This window comes from Helianthus annuus, chromosome 5 (genome assembly GCF_002127325.2).
Source record: "Helianthus annuus cultivar XRQ/B chromosome 5, HanXRQr2.0-SUNRISE, whole genome shotgun sequence".
Taxonomy (NCBI): Eukaryota; Viridiplantae; Streptophyta; class Magnoliopsida; order Asterales; family Asteraceae; genus Helianthus; species Helianthus annuus.
In genome coordinates this window covers 137,484,123-137,503,212 of record NC_035437.2, presented here as the reverse complement: position 1 = coordinate 137,503,212, position 19,090 = coordinate 137,484,123, and the positions used below count along the sequence as shown (strand labels likewise).

Sequence of the window (19,090 nt, the reverse complement as noted above, 5' to 3'; positions counted from 1 at the left end):
AGTCTGCACACTTCTTGGCTATTAAGGAAACGGATAAGTTCTCCACTCTAGCAGACGTATATCTCAAGGAAGTTGTCTCAAGGCACGTGGTGCCGACTTCTATCATCTCTGATCGAGATGCACGATTTACTTCAGAACTGTGGCAAGCAATGCACAAAGCCTTTGGCTCACGATTAGACATGAGCACAGCTTATCACCCTCAGATGGATGGGCAGTCTGAGCGCACTATCCAGACTCTAGAAGACATGCTTCGGGCGTGTGTTATTGATTTCGGCAACAGCTGGAAAAAGCATCTCCCGTTAGTGGAGTTTTCGTACAATAACAGTTACCATACCAGCATCCAAGCCGCTCCATTCAAGGCATTGTACGGACGTAAATGCCGGTCACCTCTCTGTTGGGCAGAGGTGGGGGATAGTCAGATCACAGGTCCAGAACTTGTAGTTGATGCTACTGAACGGATTGCACAGATACGGCAACGCATGGCGGCGGCTCGTGACCGTCAGAAAAGTTACGGTGATAAGTGCAGGAAACCACTCGAATTCCAAGTTGGGGATCGAGTGCTACTCAAAGTCTCACCCTGGAAGGGTGTGGTTCGTTTTGGCAAACGGGGTAAACTTAATCCGCGGTATGTCGGACCGTTCGAAATCATAGAAAGAATAGGCAAAGTGGCCTACAAACTAAACCTACCAGCAGAACTCGGTGCAGTTCACAACGTTTTCCACGTGTCAAATCTGAAGAAGTGTCTGTCAGATGAGACCCTCATAGTTCCTTTGAAGGAGCTCACTATCGACGAACAGTTGCGATTCGTCGAGGAACTAGTCGAAATTACGGACCGGGATATTAAGGTCCTCAAGCACACTAGAATACCACTTGTTCGAGTTCGTTGGAACACCCGCCGTGGCCCAGAGTTCACCTGAGAACGCGAAGACCAAATGAAGCAAAAGTATCCCTAATTATTCGCAAACAGTACAACCACTACTGAGACTGAAGCTACCATGGAATTTCGGGACGAAATTCCAGACCAACGGGAGGAGGATGTGACACCCCAGGAAAACCAGGAAAACCATGCAAGTTAACTAGCTTCGTCAGTGAGTACGTACCAAATTTCGGGACGAAATTTCTTTCAACTTGGGGATAATGTGACAACTCGTATTTCAGAACCTATTTTTGTGTTTAATGTAACATATGTGAACTTTATGTGATTGTGTGATACGTGATTTTTAATGGAATATATATATGTTATATGTTGATATAATGTAATCGCACAACCCCAACTCGATCGCACAAGCCCATTCGGGCCATACTTCTTGTATCTAAAACCAAGGGCAGCCCAAGGGAGGGTTCGGCCCACTCTTTTATACGTATGCACATATCCAACTTAGGGGTTTACTTCTCATAACTTGCTAAACAAGAACACACACAAACCCTACTCTCTAGCTCTCTCTCTCTCTAAACCGACGGCCGCACTTCTCCCATCTCTCTCTAAGCTTTTGGGTTGGATCACTCTTGTTCTTTCTAATCGGTTAGTATTCTTATAATTGGTTATATGATTTCATGATTTATATTGTGATATGCTTGTTCTACATGAGGATTCATGAATGATATATGTTGATTTGACATAAAATCGGCTCACATGTACCGCATGATAGATCAATATAGGGTTGTTAATCATATGATGCTAATAATAATCTAGAATCGATTGCATGATTCATCGGCAGTAGACAAGTATATATGGGTTATTGTTTGGATTGATTATGTTAGTGTGCATGCTAGAGATCAAGATCATGAATTATGTTAATATCCGTAACTGTCGGAATTATTGCTTGTGTCTTGTCATGCTTGATCAGACTAGGGTTCATGAGAAATCGGTTGAGTTATGCTTGTTTGATCAATTTAGGGTTTGGTTGGAAACTGTAATTGTGTTGATTGGTAAATTGTAATTATGAAATTAGTTTGATTGAGTAACTGATTGATGATTGATTTAAATCGGATAATGGAAACAATGTAACCGATTTGCTAAATTACGGGATCTCATAACTGATTTCATAAAGTTTCCAAACACACAAGTCGGCCGCACAAGCTCGTGGGATCGTACAAGGTCCACCCCTGATCGCACAAGGGATGGATCGCACAACACAGTCGCACAAGCTAGAGTGCAACACATTGGAGCACATCGTACAAATCATCTATGCATGATCGCACAACATATTGTGGATCGCACAAGCCTGTGCCGATCGCACAATAAGTTGGGCCACACAGCCCAAGACCCCACTCGCACAAGTCACCCGGATCGCACAAGATCCCTACTTGTTATTATTTGGGTCGAGTATGTTGTTGGACTGTTTATATTGTTGGGCCGGGTTTATGTTGGATCGCACAACATGTTGTGGATCGCACAACATGTTGGGCTGGGTATTATTTGGGTTTCTTTGATGAATCGCACAAGTTGGAATTGTTTCATGACTGTTAACGTGTTTGCCATGATCCATACGTGTTCGTAACTTGTTAGGCTATGTGTAAACATACGTGCGTTACTTGAAACCAAAACCTGATTTGTATGGTAACCATGCTAGGACGTGGTTGACCACTTATAACTCAAGTACCCTTTTCGTGTATCTTCCGAGCAAACCAAGGTGAGTTCACACTCATACCAAGGCATGGGATTCCCGGTGGGTAGGGAATGGGATTGAAGGAATGGGATTGAACAATTACTTGCACTTACACTGTTACTAGACTATATACCATCGTCCTCGGATGCGAAGGACCCATACGTAAAACCTACGTATACTTGTACTTATCACTGTCCTAAGGATGCGAAGGACACTTACGTAAAACCTACGTAAACTTATATTCACTACTGCCTCAGGTTGTGACAGGCACTTACGTAAAACCTACGTAAACCCCCGCGTACCACTGTCCTCGGGTTAAGAAGGACGCTTACGTAAAACCTACGTAAACCTCGTACGTACTACTGTTCTCGGGTTAAGAAGAACACTTACGGTTACCTCTAGTCTAGTACATACATACATGGGAAGCCCCCACTAAATGAACATACAATTGACTTAGTTAATAACGCATGGTGATGCAACGAACTTACTATCACGAACTTACTTACTGTGAACTCGCTCAACTAGTTGTTGACTCTCTGTTACATGCCTTGCAGGACCATAGGTACCCATGGAGCTTGCACGGGAGGCGCGATCGTTGTGGGAACATGGACTGTTGAGTTCCATGTTAAACATTTACCCTTTATGCACTTATTACTTATGTTGGGTTTTCACAATTATGCTTCCGCTGAATACTTTAACTATGTTTGGTTTTGATCACCTTTTATATTGATGGGTTGAACTTTATTTAATACTTGCAATGTTCAATATGATTGGTGGCTTGATCCTGGTCATGTCACGCCTCCATGCGGTGGTACTCCACGTGTGGATTTTGGGGGTGTGACAATTTTACCCCAGTCAAATATTACAAATTTGCCATCAGTTCAAAATTATAGAAATACCATCATTTTAGTGTTTTTTAACAATACTATAGTGATGTTTTGTTTTAATTAGTTGACTCGATTTAATTTTTTATTTGTATCAAGGAGTTGTCTAACCCTCGCTCACTAGTCCTAACAAATTACAGTTTTGCCCCGAGCTCAAAATTACGGTTTTGCCATCGTTTTAATTTATTTTTCTAGCAAACTATAATAGTGTTTTTTTTAATTGGTTGACAAATATTCGGCCTATCGCCCCACAACACGAGCAGGGTATCAACTAGTATTAAACATTTCTATAGTTTTCATATAAATATAAAACAGTGATATAAGTTAACTAATATATCAAGTGTAAAACAAAAATACAAGATTAAAAATGAATTTTTCAGGTTTTAAAAATTATACATATTGGTATTAGCCATTTCAAATCTATCTTTTCAAAAATAATAATATTAACAATAATAATTATAATTTTGTTGTAAAATAACGACCTACTAGCAACTAATATACTGATAAGAACAAGGATTATATGTATTGTAGAGAGAAATATGGAATATGGAATTCGTATTCATTGAGATGTAATCATGCAATACAAAGAACCTGTATATATAGTGTTCTTACATTAATACAAAGGACACGAAGAGATGGAAGTTAGAATGTGGAAAGTCATCATAATATAGTTTATTTATAACACTCCCCCTTGACTATCCACGTGATAAAAGAAAACAATGTATTATACGCTTGGTAGTGCTGCCTCGTTAAAAACCTTGCTAGGAAAACTTAGTGGGACAAAACTCAACTAAGGGAAAAAGATTGCAGCGTACATTTTCTCCCCCTGATACTATTGGATCAGGTATTTTGCCTCAATAAAAACCTTACTAAGAAAACCCAATGAGACAAAACTTAGTCAAGGGAAAATGAGTGCAACTTGAATAAGCCTCCCCCTCATTTTAACATGCATCCTTTAAGTGATGTGTGTCCATATTCCTTGAAAGTCGAACAAAGCTTTTGTAGCCAATGATTTGTTGCTTGATCCCTTAATGTGCAATCCTTTATGTTGAGCAATGTTGTGTTTTGTTACATTCATGCATCTACAAGACTAACCAAACTTGTTTTGATGGGTTAGTAATATATAATCAAATATCGTTTATACTTGAAATATTTCTTTGAACTCACCAATGTCTCTTCGCTTGACAAAGGTTATATCATGATAATAAGCTCAAGTGAAAGATATTATAAGCATACATAGCTAGCAAAACATATTAATGCACTTATGCATTTAACGATAATACTTCTAGAATGAGAATCTCTAATTTGGTATAGATGAAGATAATAGACATTTCTTATAACAAATGACTTAACAACCTTTAACATACTTTAAGGTCAACTATGTCCATACTAAAACATCCAACATCATCTTCTAGATGTACTTGAGGGATTAGTAAAATATAATTACATATATACTCGAACTGCGGTTCGAGTAATAATTAGACCTTGCCAAGGTCATTCAAAAATTCTCCCTTTAAAAGCTTAACAATTCTCTCGATAATGCCTAGATATCATTACTGTAAATTGCGATTATAGTGGACTTTTAAAAGTAGAATGTTGATAGAACTACTTTCAGAATTTTTCATGTTATGAATATACATCGAGATAGAACATGGCTAATTTATATCCCTCTTTATCCGAATATCTCGAGTTGTACAACACTCGTCTTGACTATTTAGTCCATACGTATTTTGTCAACTTCATATAATACGTTCATGAGGTTTGACATCATTAATGCTCTTAGCATTATCAATCCATGAGGGAATTCTTTCCATCTTATTCAAATATGCATGTGTTTTCACTCTTTAGAAGTTTTGCTACATAAATTTGCCCATTTAACACATAGATATCTATATCATATGCAAAAATGTCATGAACACTTGCTTTTATCTCCAAAATCCATATTGGACCATGCGTGTACACTAATTATTGAGATATCACAATTACCAAGTACAAGTTTTCTATGTATGTTTCTTGGTGCACAAGTTTACATCGTTAAGATGTTTTAGTTAACCTTTTAAATTTAATATACTACAAAAAAGATTGGTATTCGGGACTAAAAAATCAGTCTTTGATGCTCCCTAATCAGTACCTGATGGTTATCAGAGACTGATATGCCAGTCCCCATTCAGTGACAGATACCTAGTCCTAAATAGTGGTTTTAGTAACTGAAAATCAGTCCCTATTGTATGACACCATCAGGGACTAATAGTCAGTCTCTGATACATAAACAAGTCTATATTGTCCCTATTGGTTTCGTTACATCATGATTCCATATCAAATTAGGGCTGTTTGTTTACCTCTTAATAAGGCTCTTAATGGTTCAGACCTCTTACTGGTTCAGCACTTAATGGTTCAGACTGTTTGTTTCATGAGCAGATGTCTGAATGGTTCAGACATTTGCCTCTAAATGGTTAAGATTTATACAGAGTCTGAATGGTTAAGACCTCTAATCTGAATTGGTCAGACATTTGCCTCTGAACGGTTAAGCATTATACGGGCTCTAATGGTTCAGACCTCTTACTGGTTCAGCACTTAACCATTCAGATGTTGACAAACAGCCCCTTAGTCTGCAATAAAATGTTTTAAAGACTGAGAATTAGTCCCAGGTACGACTTGATTTCAATCGTTAATATGGAAATTATAGTGACTGAAAATTAATATCGGATACTATGTTATTTTAGTCTCTAATATGTACTTGTGGAGTCTAATAATCAGTCTTAAATAACATTCATGTTCAGTCTCTAATATATTTTTTTAGGGCCTGAAAATCAGTCTCTAATATTTTTTTGCAGTGACTAATTTTTTAGTTTCTAACAATGTGTGTCAAATCCAATGTTTTTTTTTTCACTAGCCAATCCCTTCAAGGACTGTAAAATAGTACCCAGTTTGTAATTTTATATCTTAAAATCCAGTCATTAAACTGCAGTTATATAATTCACAAATTTGCTTCTTGCTTCCCAAAAATCCCAATACATTCAACCACTAATATCATAACAATAACCAAGCAAAATAACACCAAATAATAAGTTCTAAAGTTTAAAAGAGTACTAGTTAAAAAAAGATACTAAACATCTTAACCAACAACCTAATTTGTGTTATCACTATTAGCTTCATCACTCGCATCTATGGGTATTGTGCTTTCGAAGTCTGGAAACTTTGTGCCAATGAACTCAAACATTCTTTCATATTTCTCCTTATCTCGTTTCTGTTTTGCCTCGAGTGCAATAACCTTATTTCTTAGACTTTGGTTCTCACTTGAGTCTCGTTGAGATGATTCCGTTGCCGATTTCATCCAACTATATTTCTTCCTCAACACGAGCCCAACACCAACCTCACATGTTGATTGTATTGTTTTCTTCCTTCCACAAACACTTTTTATGGCTTCTTTCTCAAGCTGATGCTCCATAGTAGTGGTAATTGTTGTTCCTTTAGAATTTAATTCATCCAAGGCTGCCTACTTATGTTCAATGATCCGAATGGATGGTTATCTGGACGGATGGTCATCCGGGCGGATGGCCATTCGAACGGATGGCCATTCGAATCGTGTGTGGGTGTTTGTGGACCGTTAAGATTTGAAGTTTAGTTAAAAGCATTTAAACAATGGAAATTGTCAGGGTCAGGTCATCCGGTCGGATGGTTATCCGGACGGATGATCTGCAGTTGAGGTTTTGTAAAAATTTTCTAAGTAAGAATTTTGAGTTAACGGAGACGGCGTGACGACGTGGCAAACAACGGAATACACCAAAACCAGTTCATTCGGTCGGATGGGTCCCGCCCATTCGGACAGACGAGCTGTTCTTGATGAAGGTTCATGTTTAACCCGTTAGTCGGTCCATCTCTTCGGTGGAAATAAGTTTTCAAGCCGGCTTTCGACTAAGGAACAAGTCAAGAGTCTGATTGTGTCCAAATTCCATCAATATTCTGTAAAAACCGAGGAGAAGTTCAAAACAAGTTGAAAAAGTGTTGAAATCTTTCATAACTAAGTTGAAAAGTGTGAAATCCTTTAGATCTTGAACCAATCTCGATTGAATGATGCTCCACAACAGGTTGCCTAAGCAAAACGAGTGGAAATCACCTTCGAGCGGTCCAAAATCAGTGATTCCGAGAAAAAGTTAGTGTGTGTGTGTGATTCTGATGAAGAAGATGGAGTAGAAGTGATTAGAGATGAAGAATTAGCGAAGATTTGGGAGAAAAAGCTTACAAATAGGCCTTGAATCGCGTCTGAGGCTTGGGAGCGGATGAGAGTGTCAAAGTGTTGACATGGAGACATAAGGTTGGTATTTATAGAGGAGGGGAAAGGTTAAGGCGGTGCGCGACTGTGTGGTGTTCGGATGGCTCCACCTGGACGAATGGTCATCCGGTCGGATGATCATCCGAGCGGATGGTCATCCGGGCGGATGACCATTCGAATGGTCGTGTTGCGTTTGTTAGTTTTCGAACTTTGGTTCGTTTGAGTTTTAGCGAGATAAGTAGTAGCGTTTCAGTGCGATAAATTGAGTTGCGCGTGCCAGCGTGTGCGCATTTAAACAAGTTTTAATACTTAGATATTTATAGCTAACTATTACTATAATATAATAGGTCATAGCATAAGTAACTATGTTTCGAGTTTGCGTTGAGTCTGCGTTGTGATGAGCAAGAGCGAGTAGTTTAGATACTCACGTGATGTCATCGTGTAAGCTAGGGATGAGATTTTTTACCGAAATACCGGTACCATACGGGTACCGTACCGATGTCGTACCGTACCGATCATAAACGGTACCGGTATCGGTAATAGATTTTTCAAAATTCGGTATCGGTAAAAAACGGTATCGGTACCGGTATTTTTCGGTAAATACCGGTATTAATACCAAATTTAATAATGACTTTATGTATTTTGCTATTATCTTATATCCCACTATGAAGTTATATTTTCTTGAACATTGTTTTACAAAAACCAATATCAAATTTATTTTGTTTGGTTATTTTTAATCAATTATGATATTTTTTTTAGACATGTTGGAATTTGGATATTAAAAGTCGAACCCATGGATGTTTACCTTTTGATTTTTTTGACTACTTAATATGTTTACATTCCTCTATATATTACTCTAGTTCAATTAATAATGGATGGGTGAGTTGCACATGAAATTTTTTTAGGTAAAACAATGGATGACACCAAAGCGGTACCAATATGGTAAAGTACCGAAATACCGGTACCGAATCTATAAATACGGTACGGTAATCGGTATCCACATTTCCTCAATTTCGGTAACGGTATTTACGGTATCGGTACCGGTATCGTACCGATCTCATCCCTAGTGTAAGCGTTAGCGTTATAAGCGTATGCGTTGTGATGTGAGATATAGCGTGTGTAATAAGCGATGTAGCGCGAAAAATATGCGAAGTAGCGTAGTTTGATATAGTTTACATTATGATCCGAATCTCTGGTGCTAGGCGTAACGTGTGTAGCGAGAGTAACAAGCCCGAAAGTGCGGGTTGTTACAATTATATATCTATTTATTGTATATTTATATTACCTCAAATTTGTTATTTTCAATTTTTTCTTCCATTTTATATTGGAGTTTCTGTAAATTTATTTATACATGCATTGCTTCTTCCTTCCAAATAATTGCAAACTTTGACCTGCTACGTAGTTCAAATGTTCGATGATAGTCTTTGACTTTAGTCAAATATTTAAAACGCCTCATGAACAACTAAGCAGGAGTTGTAGATTAAGTAAATACTATCTAATAAAAAATGGTGTGATAATGGATTGGTATGGGATTGGAGTTGGATCAGGGTACCGGCTAATATGGAAGAGAATACTGAACTGAATAGGATTCTAACACAACAAAGCATGTCAGAAAAGGACGATGTATGGTCAAAAAAGGACGATCTATGGTACTGGAAGAATAAGAAGAACAAAGAATTCTCGGTGAAATTGGTGAGACAATCACTGACTAACCGACTAGATTTGAACCAAATAGTAACCGAATTGATCTTGGAATAAAATAGCGACTCTGAAAGTTAATATGTTTGTCTCGAGAGCAATCGAGGGGAAGATTCCAACTATGAAAGCTTTGGGGAACTAGGGCATATCAGTGCAGAATTCATTATGTATGTTATGTGGTACATCACACGAGATATTAGATCATGTGTTGGTCAGATGCAGCCTTGCAGATATGATATGGCAGCTACCCTTCTGGTGGATGAAACTAGCAATAGGCAGCAAATATGAATCAGTAGGGGAGTTACTACATAACGTGTATGGGTCGGGTTTATCATCACCCAAAAGAAATGTAATTCATGAAGAGTTCGATGTTAGCATTGTGGAGGATATGGTTCCGGAGAAATCAGAAAAAAAACCCGAAGACAAAAGAGGTGTACAAGACTGCTGAAGAGAAAACAAATTTCCTTTGAATGGATAAGGCACATGTCGAGACTTACAGTTTTATCATGGGAGGGTTAGAGATGTTTCAATGTAATCTGTTTTGAACTTGCTCTACAACATGGTTTCTATAGCAACTTGCTGTAGGAGTCTTTTTTTGTTTTGAATAAAATCTCCTTTGCCTTTCTTTATCTACAATTTGTTATTTTCTTATGATTATTTGATAGACCTAGCTCATCTCACTTTTTTAGTTTTAATACTTACAATTTTTTAGTTTTAATCTATTTTTAATTAAACCTTAAAAAATGCATAGTCATTCGTCGTTTAATAAAAGGAAAAATTGCATTTCCCCTTAAAAACACCCTTAATTGCATATTTACCCAATCCTAAACAAAAATTGCATATTTCCCCTTCTCTATTAAAATGACAAAACTACCATTCTCAAAATTAAAAGATCTTGTTTTGAGAAAAAATCTGGATCATAGTTATCATTCTTGATTCACAGCATGACGTTTCAGTTTCTTCTACGGCGACACTCCAGCAGCATCTTCAGTTCTTTTACGGCGTTTCTTCAGGCGGCCGGCGTTTCTTCTACGACGTCTTTGAGTATTTAAGGTTAGTTATTGTTTTATTTGTAAAGAAACCTGAAACCGCCTGCATCACTTTTCCGGCGATATTGTTTTATTTCTTCTACCGCGTCTATTGTTGATTCTTCATATAGTCTTTTTTTTTTATTATATGAAGAGTCAATATCTACTAAATCATTAGAACACTAAAACATATAAGATCCCTGAAAAAAAATCACTTTTCCGGCCATTCGTTTTACCCTACTCAGTACTGACTTCATATAAGATCCTTTGAAGACTAGAAAATATAAATAATAGTTTGTCATTTTGATTATAAAAATTGATAGTATTGAGTCTTGTTTGTCATCTTGTGATTAGTCTTTTTTTTAGCTTGAAGTATTTGATTATAAAAATTAAGATCGTAGGGACGTAAGTTTTCTTATCCTTTAAGTGACTTTACTGGCGATTGGCTTCTTGTGTTTATGCCCAAATGATGTTGCATGCTATTATACATGATTTACATTATATTGTGTCACTCTGACCACTTTTTTGATATTGGTGACTTCTTTTTCTATATTCTTGACTTGGTGTATTGGTATGTTGTTCGTTTTGGAGCCGAGGGTCTCTTTAGAAGCAGTCTCTCTATCCTTAGGGATAGAGGCAAGGTTTGTCTACATCCCACCCTTCCCAGACCCTATAAATAGCTTTGCTATTTCTGGGATTTACTGGGTATGATGATGATGATGACTCTTGTTTGTCATCTTGTGATTAGTCTTTTTTCTTAGCTTGAAGTATTTAGTCATTTTCTAAAGTTTAGTAGAATGAAAGGTAAAATAGTCTTTCTATAATTTAATTTTAATAAATCAAATTAAAATGGTTAAATTTGCAATTTTACTAGTTAATAGAGGGAAATATGCAATTTAATTTTTGACTTGGGTATATATGCAATTTCAAAGTTTTTTAAGGGAAAATATGCAAAAAAACCCTTAATAAAATGTATGGTTTTCTAAAAACACCCGTGTTTGTATACGAATTTTACATCTAGTAATCAATTATAAGTGTATTTTCTTCTTAGCCATGATGGGAAAAACTGTTTGATTGATGAGAATCGGGAAATTTACGAAAATGTCATTTGACCAACGTTTTTTACGAAAATGTCACGTTCATGCGTCCGTGGACGGACTCCTCCACATGGGATGCGTCCGGATGCAAGGGATGCGTCGGGGAGGCATGGGATGCGCCGGGGGATGCATGAGATGCGTCGGGGATGGACTCTTCAACATTTGAAAAGACACGTGTCAGCTCCTCGTTCATGGATTCTTCAAGGTGACACACAGACTCCTCCCATGTGAGGAGTCCGTCCACAAACACATAAACGTGACATTTTCATAAAGAACATCGATTAAATGACATTTTCGTAAATTTCCCATCTACTATTCACCCATTTCTACTTTTCGTTGGTCAAAAAACTAAGAGCATTCACATTCTATCCATCAAAATATGTGAGGGGGAGTTTTTATATTATAAAGGGTATAAATAGTGGTTGTGAGTGGAGGAGAGAGAAAATGTTACTGTTCATCTGTATATTTGAGGGGACACTGTTCACCCACTATAATTTTTTTAATATATATTGAAAGTAGTTGTGAGTGAATGAGAGAGAAAAATGTAATGATAATATTATTTAATTGAAAAGGAGAGAGAAAAAATATTTATTTTTAGTGAAAATATATTGATATAGGAGTTGTTTTTAGTGGAATGTATGTATAATTTGATGGATTGGATGTGAATGCTCTAAGATGGTCGATTGTCAGCCTGCCCACTGAACTGTCTATATCACCCACTATTATTTTCAACATCTTGTTTGCCGTCGATTTTGACTAACTCCAATCAGGCTATGATCAACGGGTCTCGTTTGGCTTGTGTGATTCAGCATCGACATTTTTGATTGGTCGGTCCTTGTTCGTAAGCTGGTAGGTATTACTTTGTCGTACATGTTTTAATATCCTATCTTCTTGGGTGTGTGGTTATCATTTATTTTAGGAAGATCTAGCTTTCATTTGTTGTTTCAGCCATGAGTTCTACATCGGTCAAACTCATTTCAGAATGCTTGATTAAACCACTGGACGACCTCTCACCAGAGGCAAAGCAGCCTATCCATTTTACACCATTTGAGCTGTCCTGCCTCAACATCAGATACAGCCAGAAAGGTCTCCTTTTCGCAAAACCACCTTTAGCCGAAAATCAACATTTCTCCATAACCACTTTCTTGGATGACCTCCAACACTCTCTCTCCGCTACCCTCACTCATTTCTACCCGTTCGCCGCCCGTTTCGCCACTCGAAAACAAGAAAACCCACCTTCATATGTCATCTACTTAGACCCCGGAAACACCCCTGGCGTCAAGTTTATTTACGCGACTGTAGACGCCACAGTATCCGACATACTTAACCCAACTGACGTACCTTTACTTGTTCACTCATTTTTTGATCTTAGTGAAGCCATTTCCCATGATGCGCATACGCTGCCGGTGTTATCCATTCAGGTGACCGAGCTTGTGGATGGGATTTTTATCGGTGGTTCTGTCAACCACATGGTGGCTGACGGAACCTCTTTCTGGAATTTCATGGCTACCTGGAGTGAAATATTCAGATCAGGAGGAAAATATAACGGCTCTATTTCTCGCCCTCCTGTGATCAAGAGATGGGTTTTGGATGGATATGATCCTATTATGAATATCCCCTACAGCCATCAAGATCAATTTATAGACCGATTCGAAATTCAAATCTTTAAAGAGCGATTCTTCAATTTCTCATCAGCCGCCATCTCCAAACTCAAAGCAACAGCAAATTCCGAATGCAATACGCATAAGATTTCAAGTTTACAAGCGGTTGTCGCGCTTTTATGGAGGTGTATCACCCGTGCGCGTTGTCTACCACACGACAAGGAAACCAGATGTTCATTGATGGTGTCTACTAGGAGTAGGTTAAACCCACCTATGTCTAATGATTATATTGGTAACCCGGTTCATTTTGTTATAGTAAAAGCAACTGTGGGGGATTTGATGGCTCATGGTCTTGGTTGGGCGGCTTTCCGGCTACACGAAGGCGTGATAAACCATGATGATAAAGCAATCAAGGAAAGGGTTGAGTCATGGATTAGAAGTCCAGTGATATATAAAATGAGTCAGCTGTCTGATCCAAACATTGTGCACGTTGGGAGCTCACCGAGATTTGACATGTACGGTTGTGAATTTGGGTTAGGGAAAGCGGTAGCGGCTCGAAGCGGGTGCACAAACAAAGGCGATGGGAAGATTACGATGTATCCAGGAAGAGAGGGTGGCGCGAGCATGGACGTTGAAGTTTGCCTTTTGCCGGAGTATATGAAAAATATAGAATGTGACGAGGAGTTCATGAGTACTCTAATGATAAACTAAGGGCCGATAGTGTCCAAAGTTTTTTCGTACATGAGTACTTTTATTAAAACAATAATATCTAGGGTTGTGTTAAAGGTACTTCTTTTATGATTTGAATTAAGTGTTTTGTATCTTGTTTATGGGCCGACTGATAGAAGTTTTCATTAGGGATGTTCATAGTTTTATTTAAAAGCCGTGAAACTATTCAAACTGGTCCTTAGTTTGATTTCACAATTGGTTTTTTAAAAAAATTTTAACGGTTATTAAAGCTGTAATGAACGGTTTGATTTATGATTTATAAGAGAAACCGGTCGTAAAAAAACAAACATCGTAGTTAAAAATGGGCTATACATTTTTTTAGTTCATTAATTCCCTAATGCCTTGTCATGATGCAAATATCAAACAACTATGTATACTTATATATTTGACAACTGGTTTGACAATTTCTTTACCCCAGTAAATCCCTAATGCCTTGTCATGATGCATATATCCAACAACTATGCTTACCTCTTACTGTTAGACATCTTAATTACTTTTAGTCCGTGACTCCACTCATTCTAAGGCTATATAAAGTGCTTTTAACTACACGTCATTATTAAATTGTAATGTCATTATCACGTAGGACGTAGGCAGTGACTTTTAACTAAACCACTTTTTCACATGCGAATAGCGGTTTTAACTAATGAATTAATTAACATAAAAAAAAGAAAAATGTGTGATTGGTTGGTTTGCAAGTGGCCTCACCCTTTCACCCACTCATACCCGTTACTGTTTTCTTGAAGGAGGCTCTTGCCCCTTGGCGGCCATGACACAATGGTTTAACAAGCGTTTGGTCGTGTGGTGGAAGGACCTTAACGTCCCATTCCTCCCAACCAAAGTTCAGTACCCTAAATTGAAATTTCTTGCACTTTTGTGTATAATTAGTTTTGTACCCGCAATAGACAACCAACGTGCAGGTAATTAAAATTGATAATTTTCTTTTTTCCGTGATTAAAAAATTACCCAAGTCATTTAGCATTAAGTTTGAACTACCTGTCATTTATGATACCCTTTTTTCTAAAACAACCCACTTGCCTCGTAGTGTACACAGGCAAGGCAACTAGAGATATTTATATAAATAGTTGTTATTTTTAATTTAATCTATTGCAAAGCTCCAAACCATGAAACCAAACAAAAGCCAAACCGTCAATAACATTTTGGTATGGTTCGGTTTATTTCCAATGGTTCGGTTTTGGTTTTTGACAAGCAAAAACCGTCACTAACGGCTTGGCTTACGATTTGACCTAAAAACCGTTAAAACCAGACCATGAACACCCCTAGTTTTTATGAAGAGTAAATTACTGTTTTGGCCTCTATGGTTTAGCCAGTTTAACCATTTCAGCCCAAAATGAAATCTTTTAACATATAAGTGAGTTTGCATTTTATAACAACTTTGGCCCCTGATACTAACTTTGTTATTTTTTTGCAGTTAAGTGTAAGGATAATTAGGTTATTATATACCTTAAGGGCTGTTTTTGATAATTAAAAAGTCTTTTTAATATTTAAGAGATTATTAATGCAATTACTCAAGTTTTTTATTATTATTTCGTTATTTTCACGATTATTATTTAACAAAATACATTTTAAATATACAAATAAATATGTATTTTCATTATCCGTTTAGTTTTATAAAAGTCATTTTAAATAATAATTGTTATTTTACATTTTGTTTAAACCCTATATCGTTCTTAAAATTGTTCCTTTTTAAACCATTTGTTTTTTTTTAAATCATTCTTTTTAAAGTCGTATGTCTTTTAAAGTTTTTTAAACACTTTATTTTATACCATTCTTTTTAAAATCATTCATTTTTAAACATTTTAAACTACTCACTTTTTTAAGTCGTTCATTTTTTAAATTTAAAAAACGACATGTATAAAAAAAACAAAAGAAATGTACGATTTGAAGAAAAAAACATTCTAATAAAAAGTTTGCGAAAGATCATTCATTTTCAAACTTTTTTTAGAATGGTTAATTTCTTTTTCAAATCTTCCATTTCTTTGAACCATTTGTTTATTCACAATTCTTTATCTTATTAACCTTTCATTTATCAAATTCGTGGGTTTTTTAGTTCCTTACACTTGTGAACCTATTTTTTTTAAGGTTTTGTTTTTTTATAAACGTCATTTTTTTAATCTTTGTTTTTTAAACCACTTGTTCCTTAAAAGTGAACGTTTTTAAATTCCTTTGATTTTTGAAATTGTTCATTTTCTTCATTTTCTGGAGTTCTTTTTTCCTAACGGCTATAAGTAAACTTAATACAAAGTTTAAAAAGGGTTATTAGATTTTATCACCCTCAACTATCGGCTTTTGGCCGTTGCCAGCCGCAACTAACACTTTGACACCTGGCAGCCCCAACTTGACTTTTTGTTTGCGCTGGCACCACTCAATTAAATCTGCTCTAACTTGGTTAGTAATTTGTCCGACGTGGCACTATTTGGCTGATGTGTACATGCTGATGTGGATGATGAGGTGTTATGTCTCATTTATCCCTCTCGTTTATAACACAGACATCCAAAAAAAAACCCTAATCTCCATTTCTTCAATTCATCCCACATAATCACTGTAATAACTTCGATTCATCCCACAAAATCATAGTAATCACTTTGATTCATCCCACAGAAACCCTAATTGAGATGAGTTCATCTTCCAATTCTTCGTGGAGTGTGAACTGAACCCCTAAATTGTTCAAGGTTGATTTGGATGGAAACTTGTATTGTCATCATGAAATTGTTGCAGTTCTTCGCATCGCTGGTCCTAAAAGTGTTCGACATGGTGATCAATTTTATGGTTGCCCTCAATGGCCTGTAAGTTGTTTGATTATGGATTGAACTTAAATTCTTGTTGAAACTGAAGTTGTAATATTGTTTTGTAGTTATCTGATTGCAAGTTCTTCATGTGGAAACAAGATTTCGACAAATTTTTCGAAGCTCATTCAAACTGTATTTCAAGTCCAGTAAGTTATCAAGAATTGAAGAATGAGAACTTGCAATTGCAGAACAAGTTCTTGGCGAAAAGTCCATGTGGATGCAACCATTTGTGTTTACTATGTGTTTTGTCATTGCCATATGGATGTACATTTTGAACAAGTGATTTAATTAGGTTGTACAATATTGAACTTATTAATGAAAACAAGTTGACAATTGGTTAGTATGCTTATTGGCCAATTGATAGTTGATTTTGCATTGTACAGTCTTGACTTTTGCATCAGTTGGTCTGTTTTGACCCATTTGGATGATTTGCTAATGACCAAACCAAAGTGCAGCCAACAGTGGTCTGTTTTGACCCACTTGGATGATTTGGTAATGACCAAACATAAGTCAGCAGCCAATACTGGTCTGTTTTGACCCATTTGTCATGATTTGGTATCCTTTAAGTATTCGTCAAACAACTTTTTTTTGGCTTCACAATCAATATGAGTAGCCTTTCTAACTGCATCTTGTGTCTGTCTCCATTCCAAGTCCTCTCTATCTGACGCAGAACCATTTATCTCCTCCAGAACCTCATCATCATCATGATCACTGTTTGGAACTAGGTCATCAATATCAGTATAATCATCCGACTATCCTGATCCAGCTAATTCATTATAGTCACTGTCATCACCATATTCTTTGTCTATATCCACTGAAACCCTATCAGTTGACCTAGCAGGCTTTTTGGATTGGGCTTTTTGCTCATTGGGCCGGGGAGCTGGGTTAGTGGGTCTGGAACAGGAGCGGGCTTCATCTGCCAGTATTGGACCTGGTTGGATCAGGACTTCCATATATGGTTCAGTCCACTTCAAAACCTTACCGGCCAAGTGCAAAACATCTTTATCACTCTCAAAGTGATGAAGTCCCCCATCATCAGCATCCAACCCATACATATGCAATTTTCTAGAACTGTAAAAACCGAAGTCCATTGCATAATCTACAAGTTCAAAGTAAGAAATGTGGTCTACATCTACTCTAACATGCTTTGAATCACCTCCTACATACTGTGGTTGACCAAATCCTACCTCAATGTGACCGCCAATCCAAAGCATAACATTTATTGTTGTCGACATCTCAAAAAAATCACTAATTTTAAGAACTCGGATAAGTCTTACCTTAGATTCGAGAGATTAGGGCTTCATTCTTCAAATGTTGATGATCGCGATGACTGAAGAGAGGTGATGACTGTGAAATGGTCTGTGTAGGATATATAAATGAGACATAACACCTCATCATCCACATCAGCATGTACACATCATCAAAATGTTGCCACGTCGGACAAATTACTAACCAAGTTAGAGCAGATTTAACTGAGTGGTGCCAGTGCAAACAAAAAGTTAAGTTGGGGGTGCCGGGTGTCAAAGTGTTAGTTGCGGGTGGCAACGGCCAAAGGCCGATAGTTGGGGTGATAAAATCTAATAACCCTTTAAAAAATGAACGATTTAAAAAACGGTTCTAAAAGGAACACTTTAAAAAGAAATGGTTTAAAAAGAAACAGTTTTAAAATTTAACGACTTAAAATAATGAATTGTTTAAAAAAGTTAAAAATGAATTAAAAAGAACGGTACAACATGAATCGTTTAAAAAAAAACTTTAGAAGACAAAAAAATTTAAAAAAGAAGGATTTTAATAAATAAGCGGTTTAAAAATGAATAATTTTAAAAATGATACACGATTAAAAAAAGGTTAAAAAATGATTTTAAAAAAGACGTTTTTAAAAAACAAACGCTTGATGAAGATACATATTTATTTGTATATATAGAACATATTTTGTTAAATAATAATTGTTAAAATAACGAAATAAAAAAAACTTGAGTAATTGCATTAATAATCTATTAAATATTAAAAGAACTTTGTAATTATCAAAAACAACCCCTGAGGTATATAATTACTTAATTAGCCTTACACTTAACTGCAAAAAAATAACAAAGTTAGTGTCAGGGGCCAAAATCGTTATAAAATGCAACCGCATGGTCTGATATGTTAAAAGATTCTTATTTGGGCTGAAATGGTTAAATTGGTTAAACCATAGGGGCCAAAACAATAATTTACTCTTTTATGAAAATATTGGATTTTGGTTGTAAGGAACTTCAAAGTTCATGTATCAATTAGTCTGATGTTGTATAGGTTTTGACTTAGATAAATCTTCTAAACACAAAGTAGTCGTTTGGGAATTGTCACACCCTGATTTCTCGGTGGGCC

The 19,090-nt window shown here is 36.6% G+C and overlaps 1 protein-coding gene across 1 annotated transcript; it reads left to right on the top strand.

Annotated features, from left to right (window-relative positions):
* The first annotated feature begins 12,539 nt into the window (after positions 1-12,539).
* Positions 12,540-13,901, top strand: LOC110943658 (uncharacterized acetyltransferase At3g50280). Its single transcript, XM_022185393.1, has one exon. It carries the CDS (start codon positions 12,540-12,542, stop codon positions 13,899-13,901), a length of 1,362 nt encoding a protein of 453 aa, XP_022041085.1.
* Positions 13,902-19,090: the final 5,189 nt, after the last annotated feature.

Bases quoted from the DNA above. Each gene is read 5' to 3' on its own strand.
- LOC110943658 (XM_022185393.1), top strand. From the start codon at position 12,540: ATGAGTTCTACATCGGTCAAACTCATTTCAGAATGCTTGATTAAACCA.